Genomic DNA, 18,890 nt, shown 5'->3' with positions numbered 1-18,890 from the left:
ACAAAAACAATGGAGCAAATCCCATAACATTTTCACATGGAAATAGCTTTTCTATGATATGGCCTAAATGTGGTGTTCAATGCAGGCCTACATTGCATGAGACTTTTAAAAAAAAAAAGTTTTTTTTTTTTTACATTATGAATGATTTTTTTACTTGGTCTGTAACACCATGGGCCAAATAGGTGACAGTTAATTGCATTGTATTACGTTGTATGATGCAAGAAAGAACTTCACAAAATACAATTAATTATTATTACCATACAGAGAATTAGACAATGTAGGCTACCCCTAAGCCTATTGGCTTATTTGCATATTCAAGCCTGTCTCAAAATACAACACTGCCCCTTTAAGACATAAGCTTTTTACCTGACTGGCTTTTCAAAGACTGCTTGAAATGTAGCCTACACGTTTTGTGCTCTTGTGGGCAGCAGTAACTCCCCATTGCTGACCTATACTTATCTATAACTGGGCTAATAACTCGCTAACTAGCAAAGAATATCAACAAATGTTCACGAGCGCATTCAAGACCCCTCGAGAGCTACCCGCCAATAGAATGCTACTCTGTTGCGCTCTGGCTCTGCCTACAACAAAATCTCAGACTCAATCTTGCAAAGTTAGATTTGTTTTGGTTTGTTGCATTGAAAAGGTGCTGATATAATGTTGATTTGATCACAAACTTTGATCTATATAGTGCAAACTAATGGAGTGAATTCAATGAAGTTCAATCTCTTGCTCCTCTGCGCGGCCCGGCATTTCTTCAGCGCGGCAGTTCTGGAGGAGGTGCGGAAGCTGCGACTGCTTCTGAGCGCAGCTTAGAGGGAACATGGCCAATGACCATACGATAGTTAGAATAACACACATCATGTTGAAAGGGCCTTGAACGTCTTTTCTTTTAACGGTTCGATTTTTCCAAACCAAGTTTCCCTAAAAGAATGGCTAAGATTTGCCTCTTCTCAGACAGTCTCCCAGACAAGTTACGGTATACAGCTTTATTTTATTACAGTAATGCCTCCAGACTACTTTCTCCTAAATTGTCTCACTGTCTTCAATAACTCGTAAACACACCATTGATTGTCTGGAATCTCTTACTTTCCTTCAGACACTCGAGGGTGTCCTGTAATTCAGAATAAACAGCTTTAACTGCTTTCAGTTCATCTTTGGTATTAACCACCGCTACTGCCTACGTATTTGTCTTCTAAAGAATGAATGATTACCAGCAACTGAAAGTGACAACAGATCACAATCTAATTGCAATGACCTGTCCATTACTATCTATCCAAGCAATGTTGCTTGTACATTACCCTTGGAAATGAATACATATGGGATATTTGTTGGTGATGTTTTACTACCAGAGAAAATGGTCATTTACACTGAACAAAATATAAATGCAATATGCAACAATTTCAAAGATTTGACTGAGTTACAGTTCATATAAGGACATCAGGACACTTGAAATACTTTAGGCCCTAATCTTTGGATTTCACATGACTGGGATTACAGATATTCATCTGTTGGTCACAGATACCTTAAAAAAAAGGTAGGGGCGTAGATCAGAAAACCAGTCAGTTTCTGGTGTGACCACCATTTGCCTCATACAGCGCGACACATCTCCTTCGCATAGAGTTGATCAGGCTGTTGATTGTGGAATGTTGTCCCACTCCTCTTCAATGGCTGTGCGAAGTTACTGGATATTGGAGGGAACTGGAACACGGTATCTCTGTGCATTCAAATTGCCATCAATAAAATGTAATTGTGTTTGTTGTCCATAGCTTATGCCTGCCCATACCATAACCATCATGGGGCACTCTGTTTACAATGTTAACATCAGCGAACCGCTCGCCCACATGACGCCATACATGCTGTCTACGTGAAGAGCTCACTTCTCCAGCGTGCCAGTGGCCCTCTAAGGTGAGCATTTGCCCACAGAAGTTGGTTACGAAACCAAACTGTAGTCAGGTCAAAATCCTGGTGAGGATAACGAGCATGCAGATCTTCGGTTGTGCAAACCCACAGTTTCATCAGCTGTCCAGGTGGCTGGTATCCGACGATCCTGCAAGTGAAGAAGCAGATGTGGAGGATCTGGAATGGTGTGGTCTGCGCTTGTGAGGCTGGTTGGAAATACTGCCAAATTCTCAAAATTATGTTGGAGGCGGCTTATGATCGAGGAATGAGCATTCAATTTTCAGGCAGCAGCTCTGATGGACATTCCTGCAATCAGCATGCCAACTGCACGCCCCCTCAAAACTTGAGACTTGTGTGGCGTTGTGTGACAAAACTGCACATTTGAGTGGCCATTTGTTGTCCCCATTACAAGGTACACCTGTGTAATCAGCTTCATGATATGCCACACCTGTCAGCTGGATGGATTATCATGGCAAAGGAGAAATACTCACTAACAGGGATGTAAACAAATTTGTGCGTATGGAACATTTCTGTGATCTTTTTTTTATCCTCAACATAATGAGGACAGGATTTTTGAGCATATGTCTTTCCCCTGGGTACGTCACCAAACAAAATGACCCTCGTCACTAAAGTGAGTTAGATTTCTTGATCTGACATGTGGCGATTATGTAAGGCTACTGTTATAATATTATAATGTGGCTATTTTATTATGCATTTTGTGCATTTTCAAAAAGCATGTGTTACTTTGCTACACTTTTGTCAGTGATTTTTATCCTTTGACTAATGTCCCCCTCTCCTACCATGTGGCTATTACGTAAGGGTATGTTTTTGTGTTATGTATTTTCAATGATCATGTATAAACGCATGAAGCATTTTGATATTGTTGCATTTTGAACATTCAAATGAATGGTTTGCCATTTGGAACGCATACAGTCCTTTGCTAAACAACACCTTCAGCCAGTGACTTCCATTCCCCTCCACTACCTGTAGTGTTATGCTCTGATGGAAAGCCCAGGTTGTTTTGTCCAAGGTGTTTGTGAGCACAGCAGCACATCCTCCCTCTGTCATCCTCTGCTGCTGCTTTAGAGAGTCAAGTCTCATTGTAGGGGCATCCCTATGGAAACTGGCCCAAGGGGCCAATGGATTGGCCAGCCCAGGTCCCTGTTTACCATCTGTGAATCAAAGGAAATCTGCAGCAAGGAAGAGCGAAGGGCATTGGAGCTGCTGGTCCTTCTTCACTTATCAGCATTTCATGGGGGTAGAATGAACAGTTGCGATTGTATGGTAGAGGCAGTAGAACCAAGGACAGCGAACTAGAACCGAGAAGAGAAGAGAAGAGAACCGTCCCAAAGGGAATGTATTGAGCAACAGGGAGAGATGCTCTGGGGATATTCCTTCAAGTGCCTGTTTAGATGTTTTTCGTAGGTATTACTACTTCCTGAAATGTCCTAGTGAGTGGTTAGATGCTGGAATAGTACGGAAAAAGCTTGAATTCCTTACAGAAACACAAAAGCTGGTTGTGTTCTGTTTTGGGATCACATGTAGGCGACAGCATCGATTCTCTACTGGTGGGTCGGGAGGTTTTGAGTGGTTCGCAGGTGTCTCAAAAAAAATTGAATCTCCAATCTGAACTTGAATGACTTAAACCTGGTAGGAAGTGTGGAGACATTATAATGAACCTACATTTTTTTTTACAATGATCTCTGAACAACTTTTCTTTAATCACAGTATTTTCAATATACTGCTATTAGCAGTGCTATTTTAGTTGATTTATTAACTGAGTTTATTAACATTCTTCATCAAGAATATGGGCAACATTTTATTATTGACAATGAAAGAGGTGGGAATTTTGTTCCCTTGTCATATAATTGTAACCTTATTTACTATCAATATAGCATTAAAAATAGTTTTCCAGATTGTATTTTTGCGCTTATTTTTCATGGTGCAAATATTTGGTCGTGACTGAGACAACCTGGTTCAATTTGGTTACCGAGGCAAAACCAGTTGAGAACCACTGGGCTACAGTATATTACTTTTTCATTATCCTCCAACTTTCTGTGTTGTGTTAGTGGCCATTTCCTTTCTGTGGTATACCTAGTGAATAATACAACTAGTCAGTGGAGGAGCACAAGGTCTTTTGACTCATTTTAGGATTTAGAGCCTTGGAGCAGGTTACTCTGCCATGCTTTGAATGCTCTGAATGAAGAAGTTATGTTGTAAACTGTAACCAACTGCCATGATTTTATCTTTCAGATCCCGAGGGCTTCCTAAGTTAAAGGAGTCGTGTTCTCACGAGTCCCTGCTCAGCCCAGGCAGTGCAGTAGAAGCCCTGGATCTGGGAATGGAGGAAGATGTCTATGTCAAACCGCTCCACAGTAGCATATTGGGACAGGAGTTCTGCTTCGAGGTAAGCCTAAACAGTAGTTAGTCCTGTTCGACTGCTTTGAAGTAGTACTTTAAGCTTTTAGCAAGTAATGGAAGATCAAAATCCTGATGATGCATAGTGAAAAGAGCACACTGACAAATTGCTAATTTTTATATTACTTGGATCGTTTAGCTTACTGGTTTAACAAGGCTATATTTTTACATTTCGTTACAGAACAATTTTACTGTATGCTCTTTGTCTTTTGATATATATATTTTTGATATAATGCATAGAAGACCTTGTTTGTTATGCTCCTCATGCTTCTGTCTTCTCCAGGTGACCTACTCAGGAGGAAGTAAGTGTTTCAGCTGCTCCTCAGCCTCAGAGAGAGACAAATGGATGGAGAACCTGAGGAGGACGGTCCAGCCAAACAAGGTGAGACCAGAGACATAGGTTTGCATCCCAAATCGCACCATATTCCCTTCAAAAGTAGTGCACTATGTTGGAAATAGGGTGCCAATTGGGGCATGGACATATTGATGCCCTTTACATTGTCCAAATGCTAGTTAATGCTACAATGTCCTCCTTAACTTCGCTTCTTGTTCTTTTCAACTTCATCTTCTTAACATTGTCAGTTTAGTGTCACTGTTCCCCCCCCATTGGGGCGGCAGGTAGCCTAGTGGTTAGAGTGTTGGGCCAGAAAGCGAAAGGTTGCTGGATCAAATCCCCGAGCTGACAAGGTAAAAAATCTGTCATTCTGCACCTGAACAAGGCAGAATGACCCACTGCTCCCCGGTAGGCCGTCATTGTAAAATAAGAATTTGTTCTTAACTGACTTGCCTAGTTAAATAAAGGTTAAAGAAAAAGACAAATGTTTTGATTCTGTACTCATTTGATGTCTTCCCAGGATAACTGCAGACGAACTGAGAATGTCCTCCGGCTATGGATCATCGAAGCCAAGGACCTGCCTCCCAAGAAGAAGTACTTCTGTGAACTGTGCCTGGATGATATACTATACGCCCGCACCACCAGCAAAACCCGGGCCGACTGCCTGTTCTGGGGGGAACACTTTGAGTTCTACAGCCTGCCTTCTGTCCGTAGCATCACTGTGCACATCTACAAGGACGTGGACAAGAAGAAGAAGAAGGACAAGAACAACTACGTGGGCCTGGTCAACATCCCCATCGGGGGGGTGACAGGGAGGCAGTTTGTGGAGAAGTGGTACCCAGTCAGCACCCCCACCACCAACAAGGGTAAAGGAGGAGGTCCATCGATCCGGATCAAGTCCCGCTTCCAGACCATCTCCATACTGCCCATGGAGCAGTATAAGGAGTTTGCAGAGTTCATCACTAACAACTACACCATGCTGTGTTCTGTTCTGGAGCCGGTGATCAGTGTGAAGAACAAGGAGGAGATGGCCTGTGCCCTGGTTCACATCCTACAGAGCACCGGACGGGCCAAGGTAATACATACACTTTAGAAACTCCATCTCTGCTCTGTACAGACTACTTCATCTTTTTCATAACATTGTCTGTCACTGTGCCTCCCTCCCTACACTGATCATAACTTCCCTCTATTTGCCCACATTAGTACATTAAGTACCGTACTGCAGTATTTCTCAGTAAATCAAAGTTCCCTCTCCTCCACCCCAGGACTTCCTGACAGATCTAGTGATGTCTGAGGTGGACCGCTGTGCAGACCACGACGTCTTGATCTTCAGAGAGAACACTCTGGCCACCAAGGCCATAGAGGAGTACCTCAAACTGGTGGGACAGAAGTACCTGCATGATGCACTAGGTGAGAGGGCAGGGTTTATTATAGAAGACATCTGACATGATGATATAAATGTTCTTATGTTCCACTTTAAATTCAGTGGAAGCTCTTGATGTATGGCATTTTATTGATTGCTGAATTGGCAGGTTTTCAAACTATTCCATGGGTTTTTGGCAATGCCGTATTACTGTTCTTCAACCCAGTCTGTGTTTTCTCCTGGGTACTGTAGGAGAGTTCATCAAAGCGTTGTATGAGTCAGATGAGAACTGTGAGGTGGATCCGGGGAAGTGCTCCAGTAGTGAACTCCCTGAGCACCAGAGCAACCTGAAGATGTGCTGCGAGCTGGCCTTCTGCAAGATCATCAACTCCTACTGGTGAGATCAGCCCCTCAGCACTGTGAAGCCTAAAGCCACATAGCCTGCTTCTTAAGGTCAATGACCCTGAGCCACATAGCCAGAGGGCCTTAACTTGCCTCCACTTAAGGCAAGCCCCAGCGCCTTGTAAATGGGTAGCTATGACATTATGTGAATAGAGAAGAATATCTGCAGCACTGCGGAACTTGAAACACAGATTTGGGGTACTTGTTTAGTCTTGTTGTTTTGAAAGAGATAGAGATGGATGGTACAGCATGTCTGGCTTGGCTTCAATTTAGTGATGATGTAAAGTGCATGCTGCCACCTGGTGGTAATATGTGGTGGTGCATGTGCATTTTGTCTGATACACACCACGGTCGTCACACTCGGGAAACCAGCATCTTAACCAAGAGGACATTCCCTCTTGGACCGAGTGTTACACTAGTAGGCAGGGCTACCGCATGAGCTTATGATTCCAAATAATCTCCACTACTCTGACTTTTCCCTCTGCCTCCCTAGTGTGTTCCCGCGGGAGCTAAAGGAGGTGTTTGCAGCGTGGAAGCAGCAGTGTCTGACCCGAGGGAACCAGGACATTAGCAAGCGCCTCATCAGCGCCTCCTTGTTCCTCCGCTTCCTCTGTCCCGCCATCATGTCCCCCTCGCTCTTCAGCCTCATGCAGGAGTACCCTGACGACCGCACTTCCCGTACCCTCACCCTCATCGCCAAGGTCATTCAGAACCTGGCCAACTTCGCCAAGTAGGTTTAGCCTGTTGCTGGTGATATGGTAGATCACGGCTACGTGTGTAAACGGCACCCTATAATACATTACTTTTGACCAGGCCCTGGTTCTGTATAGGGAATAAGGTAGCATTTCGTTTAGAATTTCACCTTTGCAAATTGACAAGACAATCAAAGCATGTCGCCCTAAGTAGAAAGTGCATCATATGAACGCTTGTTATTGTCCGTGTCCAAGGTTTGGCAACAAAGAGGAGTACATGGCTTTCATGAACGACTTCCTGGAGCATGAATGGGCAGGTATGATGCGTTTCCTCACGGAGATCTCCAACCCAGAGACCATCTCCAACACGCCAGGATTCGAAGGTTACATCGACCTTGGCCGAGAGCTGTCTGTCCTCCACTCGCTCCTGTGGGACGTGGTGTCCCAGTTGGACAAGGTAAGGAAGACCTTGGAGTGGGAAGCAATGATACCTCTGTTAACAGATGTTGTAAAAACATAATTTGCATCCCAAATGGCACCCTGTTCCCTTTATTGTGAACTACTTTTGAGCAGGGCCCATAAGGCATTACATAGGGAATGTAGTGCAATTTGGGATACATACATACATATCTTTTGTAAGCCCAAAGATGAAATGGAAAGCACTGTACTTTAATGAGATGCTAAGGCTCCTAATTGTGGCCCTTAGTAGGTTTCTGTTGAGTTAAGAGGCTCTGCTGCAAATGGTAACTTGCAGTGGTGTGTAGTGGATTTGCGTCTGCCCAAAATTATTGTGTGTTATTCTGACAAAGATCTTTCTTTCCCTAATCTGTTTGACTACTATGTTTGCAGGCTTGGAGGGGATTTGTTACAGCTGCTATGAATCTAAATGCACAGATGTATGATTCTGAATAATACTGAGTGTAATAATGTTTTTCTGGATGAAATATGGGTGGATGGGTCTAATACGATCACTGTGACATAATCCTGTGCAATGGTCTAATAATATTAAGTGGCGTTAGGACAAGTCTGTCTAATCAGCTTACACCACATTGACTTACATCTCAAGCCTGCCGTGCTGTAGCTAAAGGGTTAGTTAATGACTTTATGAGAAGAGGGAAACTTAATTATTACTGTCCGGGATGTTTTTACCCCACATTTCTTTCACTAGGATGTTCCTTAGTGTCTGTCGAGTTTAGAAGTCTATGTTAAAGGTTTTGAAGCAGGGTAACATCACCCACTCGTTCACTGTTCCCACCACTCCCCCTAACCTTAATCCCGCAAGGCTCCTGCGCTGTACATCAGTTTATTTTAATGCATGTTTATTCTACTGCGTTATTTACACCTCTCTGCACAAATGTTCCGTGAACCCTAGTTGTTTTACAACATCCATTTAAATCCTTCCTGCATCTTACCTCACAACCTTATGTATTAGTTTGCCCTTGATGCATGTTTGCTGTGTTTGGAATGTCTGTTATTTAGTGGCATGTGTTTACATTTTTTACCCCAAACTTATTCATTTCCTTATGTTTTTTCCTCTTATGTATCTACTTTCTTTCCTTTTGCCTCTACGCCCACCCCTTCCCTCTCCCCTTTTCCACTCCACCCGACACACACACTTGGTGTCTTCATGGTTACGCTGTCCCGCCAATACCAATGCATTATGGTGCCTCTCATTGCCAACCAACCAACAAATCCAACCCATCAATCCTCCGCCCTCCAAACCTTCTGCCATCCTCATTCCATGCTGGGTGACGTGGCCTGGTGCTGCTGCCTCTTGTCTTGGTAACATGCAACCCAGGGTGAAAATTCCTTCCTGCAGGCGACCGTAGCCAAGCTGGGCCCCCTGCCCCGCATCCTGGGGGACATAGCCCGCTCTCTGTCTAGCCCCACACCCATCCAGCAGCAGCTCCGACGCTTCCAGGACTACAGCTCCTCACATAACATCAGCGGCAGCGTCTCCTCAGGCCTGCAGAGGATATTCGAAGATCCGGCCGACAGGTAGTGCTTCAAATTGGTCACAACTGCAGCAATGGTATTGCCAATCACCACCCAGCCATGCATGGCCTAATTCTGTGGTGTAGTTATTTTCAAAGGCTGTTTTATCTGGTGATTTTGTATCAGTTATCCTGGAGGTTGAAAGCTGTTGGTGTGCTCATGCATTTTATATAGATGGGTTGTTTCATGGTGTATTGACTTGATGACTCGCTGCTAGGATCTTTCTAAATAAAGCTGCAGCTAGAGACTTCCTATTTTTAGCGGCTGTGAGGTAATGAGGGAATCCGAGATGGAGGGTTTTCCGGCTTTAAAGTGAATCAGCGTAAACATTGTTGCTAAAGGAACATTTGAGTTAAACTTGAAAAGACGGTAGCTTACATTTCATGTAGTGAGTCCCAAATAGAACCCTAGTCATTTATAGTGCACAAATTTTTACCAGACCCCTATGGGCCCTGTTCAAAAGTAGTGCGCTACATATGGAATAGGATGCCATTTGGGATGTACCCATGTTCTTGGTCTGGTCCTAGCTTTGGTTTCGGAACTCTCTGTTAATGTGTTGTGTGTTTACTATCCACGTCTTGCAGTGAGGTTGACAGAATCAAGTCCCCAGTCCAAGAGCATGTTACAAACGGCCTTCACCGGGGGAAGCACCCTCTCCTGGGCCAGCAGCCGTCCGGCCATAGCATGAGCTTCTCAGACAAGGAGGAGAGAGAGAACCTCCTGACCAACGGACGCAGCATTTCCCTGGTGGACCTTCAGGACTCTCACATGGTCCAGAGTGGCAAGGGACCCCTCCACGATGCTCCCCCCAAGCTGAGCAGGGTGGGCTCCCAGCTCTCTATCGGACACCCCCACCAGGCTACCACCTCACAGTCATACCAAGCCCTCCACCAGAAGCCCTCTTTACAGGACAACCTCCCCCAGAGTGCACCACAGGTGCGTCGGCCCCTGCACCCTTCCCTCAGCCAGCAGAGGAGCCTCCAGCCCCTGTCTTTCCAGAACCCTGTCTATCACCTTAGCAACCAGACACAACAACAACACACAGCAGTACACTCCACAACACACTCGGTCCACTCCCACTCAGTGCACTCCCTGCAGCCGGACTCCAGCTCTGAGAACCTGAGCACTGATAGCTCCCGCAGCCACAGCAACTCGGAGGTTGAGTTTGGAGGCGGGAGCCAGGGGGGGAAAGGGGGCAGGGTCCCGTCCAATAGCAGTCTGGAGGAGTTCAGCCGGCGGAGCACGCAGAGCGAAGACTGCTCCACGCCGCGCCGCCACAACCTGCCAGACCACCACAGAGGAGCCCACGCTGTAGCAGTGCCCAGGCAAAGCAGCACGGCCCACATCGTGAGGGTGGAGCAGCAGAGCCGCAGTGGGGGGAGTGGTGGGGCCCGGACGCCCCGCTCCCTGCCCCGCTCCCTGCCCCACAGCGCCTCTCTGCGCAGCAGCAGCTCCATCAACACAGAGCCCATGCCTATCCCCATCCAGGCCCAGCCAGGCACAGGAGGCCGCTCACACCAACAGTCCACCTGCTCCATGGAGAGCCCTGTGCCCCCCGTCAGGAGCGTTGCCAAGCAGCAGACGCCACCGCAGGTACTGGTCTGGCATACAGAACTACACTTAGATTCACACACATTCCGCTCCGACACCCCTATATAATATCTGTTATTATCAAGAAATAAAGTGGGGCCAAAGGCACTCAGGGTAGATTTGATTGACATACATGTATCTGTGGTGGTGCAGGTGGCGTCGCCGGTAGAGCCAGTCACCATGTCACCGGTAGAGAGGACAGCGGCGTGGGTACTGAATAACGGCCAGTTCGAGGACGAGGCGGCCCCAGCAGATCAGAGCAGGGAGGACAGCAGGCACGCCAAGAAGGTAAAGACATAGCCAGAGTTACAGTCAATTAAGGTTTGATGGCCAAAATATTTCCAAGTTAAATGACTGACTTCTTCCTAATCATCCAAGTCAACACATCAGCCTGCTAAGCCAGTGTAGGCAGACAGAGATAGTCTTAGTCATGACTAACACGATCATCCCCTCCCACTCACTTTCTCTCTCTTTCCCTCTCTCTCACTTTCCCTCTGTCTGTCTGCCTCGCTTTCTCTTTCCCTCTATCTCTGTTTTTCTCGCCTCTCTCCCGCCAGTATGAACAGGAGATCTCCAAGCTGAAGGAGCGCCTGCGGGTGTCTAGTCGGTGTCTGGAGGAGTACGAGAGACGTCTGCTGGCCCAGGAGCAGCAGATGCAGAAACTGCTGATGGAGTACAAGGCCCGACTGGAGGACAGCGAGGAGAGGCTGCGCCGGCAGCAGGAGGAGAAGGACAACCAGATGAAGAGCATCATCTGCAGGTAGGCATTACTAGGCACCCTCTGGATGATTTTGCTTAAAACAAGCCCATACTCCAGTAGGAATTCCTTTGAATGAATGAATGAATGAATGAATGAATGAATGAATGGAAGCAAAATCACAGATTGACTGCTTAATGGCGTGCCTATAGTGTCTTGTATAGTTGTCCCAAATGGCACCATATTCCCTATATACAGTGCATTCGGAAAGTATTCAGACCCCTTGACTTTTTTCCACATTTTGTTACAGCCTTATTCTGTAAAATTGATAAAATGATTTTCTTCCTCATCAATCTGCACACAATACCCCATAATGACAAAGCAAAAACAGGTTTTTAGAAATACCTTATTTACATAGATAGGTATTCAGACCCTTTGCTATGAGACTCTAAATTGAGCTCAGGTGCATCCTGTTTCCATTGATCATCCTTGAATTGATTGGACATGATTTGGAAAGGCACACACCTGTCTATATAATGTCCCACAGTTGACAGTGCATGTCAGAGCAAAAACCAAGCCATGAGGTTGAAGGAATTGTCCGTAGAGCTCCGAGACATGATAGTGTCGAGGCACAGATCTGGGGAAGGGTACCAAAATATCTCTGCAGCATTGAAGGTCCCCAAGAACACAGTGGCCGCCATCATTCTTAAAAGGTTTGGAACCACCAAGACCGCCATCATTCTTAAAAGGTTTGGCACCAACAAGACTCTTCCGAGAGCTGGCCACCCGGCCAAACTGCACAATCGGGGGAGAAGGGCCTTGGTTATTGATATATTTGCAAATATTTCAAAAAACCTGGTTTTGCTCTGCCATTATGGGTTATTGTGTGTAGATTGAGGAGGGGGGGGGGAACAACTTAATCCATTTTAGAATAAGGCTGTAACGTAACAAAATGTGGAAAAGGGGAAGGGGACTGAATACTTTCCAAATGCACTACTTTTGATCAGGGTCTACCATTTGAGGTGCAGCCTATGACCTCCCTTTTTGGTTTGTATGCGTCTGAGATGGCAATGCTCTGTCACTCACAGGTTAATTGCTGTAGAGGAGGAGCTGAAGAGAGACCATGCAGAGATGCAAGCTGTCATAGATGCCAAGCAGAAGATCATTGATGCACAGGTATAGTAACAGAAAACGCTACACATATTTTGTCTGTACTCTGTGTAGGGCTTGAATAAATCCAATACTCAAACCATCCCCTTATGAATGAATCTTCTACTCTCCATGGAAACCGATTCATTCAGTCTTACATTTGGGGTTGCTTACCATTGTTTTATATCCTTGACAGCTTTTCAGAGCAATAGACTTGACATGCAGTTAATTCTCTAATCCCATCCAAACAACACTTTTTAAGCTTTGGAGGGGGGTGGAGTTCTTGTACTCTGTATTGGAGCAGAGAACCTGTTGACGTGCTCACTATCACTATGTTCCACTGAATTCCAGGTCAATAAAGCAACAGAGGTAATCCAAGAAGGCAAGTAAACCAGTCAGTCCTCAGGTTTTGGAAAATGCCGGCAAGCCTTGTATGAGCGCAACCCCACTTGACACCCATTCCTACCCTCCCTGACAAAAAAAAAGTCCTTATTTGTGTGCAGACTAGAGGTTGTTTGGCTGTTGTTTGGCATTGCTTTTGGATTTCCCCATCAGTCACAATATAAATATAAAACATAATCTAATACATTTTCATTACTTTTGCAGTTTGAGTACGCCCCTGCTGCTACACTTAATGTTTCTCCAAGTCCGATGTCAATATCATCTCAGACACAAAGTGGTGCTCATAGCTAATAATCAACAATATTATAGTATGTGAATGTCTGTCACGAGATGGAATTAGGTCTGTAAATATTAAGCATCTACATTGATGTGTTCACCATTTCTGTTTCTCCAGGAATGTGTGTTGTGAGTTGCGCTCTTAGCAGATGATAGCTTTGGCTGCTTTTCACCCTGCCTTCCTAATTGAGCTACTGTCACTCCCAAAACCCATTTCCCTTCCCCCCCCCCCTCACTCAGTTCTGCAGGAACAGTGCCATGACCTGGCTAGATGAGGTTGCCCGTGGCTGGTGACACAACTTTATTTTGTTGCTGATTTCAAGGAGAGCAAACTGAATCAGTTTTCTTCCATCTAGGTTGGCATCACAGTGGTGGTCATTGGGGGGAACAATCGAATACATAGTGTAGAGGATACTTCAGTCCAAGGGTTAGGCATAGAATTGGGATTTCAGTAAAACAATGAAATGATAGTTGAATACAACTAATGTGTTTACACAATATAAATGTACAATTGTTTTCAGTTGAAAGCCATGCCACTGTTGACATGTAGGCTCTGTGAATGGTATACGAATGGATAGATACAGGACTAGTCAAAAGTTTGGACACCTACTCATTCAAGGGTTTTTCTTTATTTTTACCATTTTCTACATTGTAGAATAATAGTGAAGACATGAAAACTATGAAATAACACACATGGAATCATGAAGTAACCAAAACATTGTTACACAAATCAAAATATATTTTAGGTTGTTCAAAGTAGCCACCCTTTGCATTGATGACAGCTTTGCACACTGTTAGCATTCTCTCAACCAGATTCATGAGGAATGCTTTTCCAACAGTCTTGATGGAGTTCCCACATACAGTGGCAAAAGAAAGTATGCGAATCCTTTGGAATTACCTGGATTTCTGCATAAATTGGTCATCAAATTTGATCTGATCTTCATCTAAGTCACAACAATAGACAAACATAGTGTGCTTAACCTAATAACACAAATTATTGTATTTTTATTGTCTATATTGAATACATCATTTAAACATTCACAGTGTAGGTTGGAAAATATGTGAACCCCTAGGCTAATGACTTCTCCAAAAGCTAATTGGAGTCAGGAGTCAGCTAACCAGGAGTACAATCATTGAGACGAGATTGGCGTTGTTGGTTAGAGCTGCCATGCCCTATAAAAAAAAAAAAAACTATTCACAAGAAGCATTGCCTGATGTGAACCATGCCTCGAACAAAAGAAATCTCAGAAGACCCAAGATAAAGAATTGTTGACTTGCATAAAGCTGGAAAGGGTCAGAAAAGTATCTCTAAAAGCCTTGATGTTCATCAGTCCACGGTAAGACAAATTGTCTATAAATGGAGAAAGTTCAGCACTGTTGCTACTCTCCCTAGGAGTGGCCGTCCTGCAAAGATTACTGCAAGAGCACAGCGCAGAATGTTCAATGAGGTTAAGACGAATCCTAGAGTGTCAGCTAAAGACTTACAGAAATCTCTGGAACATCTCTGTTGACGAGTCTACGATACGTAAAACACTAAACAAGAATGGTGTTCATGGGAGGACACCACGGAAGAATCCACTGCTGTCAAAAAAAAACTTTACTGCACGTCTGAAGTTTGCAAAAGTGCACCTGGATGTTCCACAGCGCTACTGGAAAAATATTCTGTGGACCGATGAAACTACAGTTGAGTTGTTTGGAAGGAACACACAATATGTGTGGAGAAAAAAAGGCACAGCACACCAACATCTAAACCTCATCCCAAATGTAAAGTATGGTGGAAGGAGCATCATGGTTTGGGGCTGCTTTGCTGCCTCAGGGTCTGGACAGCTTGCCATCATCAATGGAAAAATGCCTTCTGGAGTGGCCCAATCAGAGTCCTGACTTCAACCCGATTGAGATGCTGTGGCATGACCTCGAGCAGTTTACACCAGACATACCAAATTATTGCTAAACTGAAACAGTTGTGTAAGAGGAATAGTCAAAAATTCCTCAGGACCGTTGTGCAGGTCTGATCCGCAACTACAGAAAACATTTGGTTGAGGTTATTGCTGCCAAAGGAGGGTCAACCAGTTATTAAATCCATACTTTTTACATCCATTTACATACTTTTCCCACCCTGCACTGAGAATGTTTATACGGTGTGTTCAATAAAGACATAAAAATGTATAACTGCTTTGTGTGTTATTAGTTTAGGCAGACTGTTTGTCTACTGTTGTGACCTAGATGAAGATCAGATCCAATTTTATTACCAATTTATGCAGAAATCCAGGTATTACATACTTTGTTGTGAACCCGCTGTATGCTGAGCACTGGTTGGCTGCTTTTCCTTCACTCTGCAGTCCCCCCCCCACACACACACACCTCCTCCTCCATGCTTCACGGTGGGAACCACACATGCAGAGTAGAAGTTGACCGATAATGGGAGGACCAAAAAAGCCGATAACGATTTAATTGGCCTATTTTATTTTATTTATTTATTTGTAATAATGACAATTACAACAATACTGAATGAACACTTATTTTAACTTTAACCCTCTATACCATTTGTATTTCATTAACCTTTGACTATTGGATGGTCTTATAGGCACTTTAGTATTGCCAGTGTAACAGTATAGCTTCCGTCCCTCTCCTCGCCCCTCCCTGGGCTCGAACCAGGAACACAACGACAACAGCCACCATCGAAGCAGCGTTACCAATGCAGAGCAAGGGGAACTACTAGATTCTCAGAGCGAGTGACGTTTGAAACGCTATTAGCGCCCGCTAACTAGCTAGCCATTTCACTTCGGTTACACCAGCTTCATCTTGGGAGTTGATAGGCTTGAAGTCATAAACAGCGCAATGCTTGACGCACAATGAAGAGCTGCTGGCAAAACGCCCGAACGTGCTGTTTGAATGAATGTTTACGCGCCTGCTTCTGCCTACCACCGCTCAGTCAGATACTTGTATGCTCAGTCAGATTATATGCAATGCAGGACACGCTAGATAATATCTAGTAATATCATCAACCATGTGTAGCTAACTAGTGATTATGATTGATTGTTTTTTATAAGATAAGTTTAACTAGCTAGCAACTTACCTTGGCTTACTGCATTCGCTTAACAGGCTCCTTGTGGAGTGCAACGAGAGAGAGGCAGGTCCTTACGTTGGACTAGTTAACTGTAAGGTTGCAAGATTGAATCCCCCGAGCTGACAAGGTGAAAATCTGTCGTTCTGCCCCTGAACACGGCAGTTAACCCACCGTTCCTAGGCCGTCATTGAAAATAAGAATGTGTTCTTAACTGACTTGCCTAGTTAAATAAAGGTGTAAAAAAAATGGCAAAATCGGTGTCCAAAAATACCATTCCGATTAATCGGTCAACCTCTAATGCAGAGATCCTCCGTTCACCCACTCTGCGTCTCACAAAGACACGGCGGTTGGAACCAAACATTTCTAATTTGGACTCATCAGACCAAAGGACAGATTTCCACCGGTCTAATGTCCATTGCTCGTGTTTCTTGACCCAAGCAAGTATCTTCTTCTTATTGGTGTCTTTTCAGCTATTTGACCATTAAGGCCTGATTCACGCATTCTCCTCTGAACAGTTGATGTTGAGATGCCTGTTACTTGAACTCTGTAGCATTTATTTGGGTTGCAATTTCTGAGGCTGACAACTAATGCTCTGCAGCAGAGGTAACTCTGGGTCTTCCTTTCCTGTGGCGGTCCTCATGAGAGCCAGTTTCATCATAACGCTTGATGGTTTTTGTGACTGCACTTGAAGAAGCTTTCAAAGTTCTTGAAATTTTCCGGATTGACATGAGTAATGATGGACTGTCATTTCTCTTTGCTTATTTGAGCTGTTCTTGCCATTATATGGACTTGGTCTTTTACCATATAGGGAGGGCTATCTTCTGTATACCAACCCTACCCTGTCACAACACAACTGATTGTTAAGGAAAGAAATTCCATAAATACATTTAACAAGGAACACCTGTTAATTGAAACGCATTCCAGGTGACTACCTCAAATCAAATGTTATTAGTCACAAGCGCCAAATACAACAACCTTACAGTGAAATGCTTACTTACGAGCCCCTAACCAACAGTGCAGTTTCAAAACAATATGGATAAGAATAAGAGAGAAGTACAAGTAATTAAAGAGCAGCAGTAAAAAATAACCATTTATACATGGGGCTGCTGGTACAGAGTCAATGTGCAGGGGCACCGGTTAGTTGAGGTAGTATGTACATGTAGGTAGCGTTATTAAAGTGACTATGCATAGATAGCCATTTGACTAGAGGTTCAGGAGTCTTATGGCTCGGGGTAGAAGCTGTTATTAAGAAGCCTCTTGGACCTAGACTTGGCGCGCCGGTACCGCTTGCAGTGCGGAAGCAGAGAGAACAGGCAAAGACTAGGGTGGCTGGAGTCTTTGGCAATTTTTAGGGCCTTCCTCTGACATCGCCTGGTATAGAGGTCATGGATGGCAGGAAGCTTGTCCCCAGTGATGTACTGGGCCGTACGCACTACCCTCTGCAGTGCCTTTCGGTCAGAGGCCGATGAACCTTTTGAGGAGTCAGGTAGAACCTTTTGAGGATTTGAGGACCCATGCCAAATCTTTGTCTCCTGAGGGGGGAATAGGTTTTGTTGTGCCCACTTCAAGACTGTCTTGTGTGCTTGGACCATGTTAGTTTGTTGGTGATGTGGACACCAAGGAACTTGAAGCTCTCAACCTGCTCCACTGCAGCCACGTCGATGAGAATGGGGGCGTGCCCGGGCCTCTTTTTCCTGTAGTCCACAATCATTTCCTTTGTCTTGCTCACGTTGAGGGAGAGGTTGTTGTCCTGTCACCACACTGCCAGGTCTCTGACCTCCTCCCTATAGGCTGTCTCATTGTTGTCGGCGATCAGGCCTACCACTGTTGTGTCATCTGCAAATTTAATGATGGTGTTGGAGTCGTGCCTGGCCGTGCAGTCATGAGTGAACAGGGAGTACAGGAGAGGGCTGGCACGCACATAGGTGTTCCTTTTGTCCAGGTGGGAAAGGGCAGTGTGGAGTTCAATAGAGATTGCATCATCTGTGGATCTGTTTGGGTGGTATGCAAATTGGAGTGGGTCTAGGGTTTCTAGGATGATGGTGTTGATGTGAGCCATGACCTTTCAAAGCACTGGCTACAGACATGAATGCTACGTCTCGGTAGTCATTTAGGCAGGTTACCTTAGTGTTCTTGGGCACAGTCACTGTGGTCTGCTTAAAACATGTTGGTATTACAGACTCGGACAAGGAGAGGTTGAAAATGTCAGTGAAGACACTTGCCAGTTGGTCAGAGCATGCTCACAGTACACGTCCTGGTGACCTGTCTAAAGGTCTTACTCACATTGGCTTGTGGTATTACAGACTCGGACAAGGAGAGGTTGAAAATTGTGATCACACAATCTGCCTGTACATCTGGTGCTTTCATTCATGTTTCAGTGTTATTTGCCTCGAAATGAGCATAGAAGTAGTTCAGCTCGTCTGGTAGGCTCGTGTCACTGGGCAGCTCTCGGCTGTGCTTCCCTTTGTAGTCTGTAATGGTTTGCAAGCCCTGCCATATCCGACGGGCGTCGGAGCCGGTGTTGTACGACTCTATCTTAGTCCTGTATTGATGCTTTGCCTGTTTGATGGTTCGTCGGAAGGCATAGTGGGATTTCTTATAAG

General features: G+C 44.8%; 1 protein-coding gene across 8 annotated transcripts in view; it reads left to right on the top strand.

The window, feature by feature from the left end:
- The window catches only part of LOC110530304 (ras GTPase-activating protein nGAP), an 89,493-nt gene that overhangs the window by 68,774 nt on the left and 1,829 nt on the right, over positions 1 to 18,890 (top strand). For 6 of the 8 annotated variants that reach the window (XM_036985931.1, XM_036985930.1, XM_036985927.1 and 3 more), the window contains 12 exons: positions 4,156 to 4,309; positions 4,604 to 4,702; positions 5,175 to 5,729; positions 5,920 to 6,064; positions 6,270 to 6,414; positions 6,913 to 7,149; positions 7,367 to 7,568; positions 8,910 to 9,109; positions 9,691 to 10,699; positions 10,850 to 10,984; positions 11,254 to 11,456; positions 12,482 to 12,569. In XM_036985931.1, coding sequence (XP_036841826.1) covers positions 4,156 to 4,309; positions 4,604 to 4,702; positions 5,175 to 5,729; positions 5,920 to 6,064; positions 6,270 to 6,414; positions 6,913 to 7,149; positions 7,367 to 7,568; positions 8,910 to 9,109; positions 9,691 to 10,699; positions 10,850 to 10,984; positions 11,254 to 11,456; positions 12,482 to 12,569 — 3,172 coding nt within the window. Of the gene's footprint in view, positions 1 to 4,155; positions 4,310 to 4,603; positions 4,703 to 5,174; positions 5,730 to 5,919; positions 6,065 to 6,269; positions 6,415 to 6,912; positions 7,150 to 7,366; positions 7,569 to 8,909; positions 9,110 to 9,690; positions 10,700 to 10,849; positions 10,985 to 11,253; positions 11,457 to 12,481; positions 12,570 to 12,893; positions 13,916 to 18,890 lie in introns of those variants that run through there. The other 2 variants (XM_036985929.1, XM_036985928.1) reach the window with 2 other exon arrangements.

This window comes from Oncorhynchus mykiss, chromosome 8 (assembly GCF_013265735.2).
Source record: "Oncorhynchus mykiss isolate Arlee chromosome 8, USDA_OmykA_1.1, whole genome shotgun sequence".
NCBI lineage: Eukaryota > Metazoa > Chordata > Actinopteri > Salmoniformes > Salmonidae > Oncorhynchus > Oncorhynchus mykiss.
The sequence above is the reverse complement of the archived record's forward strand: the minus strand, read 5'-3'. Positions and strand labels throughout refer to the sequence as shown.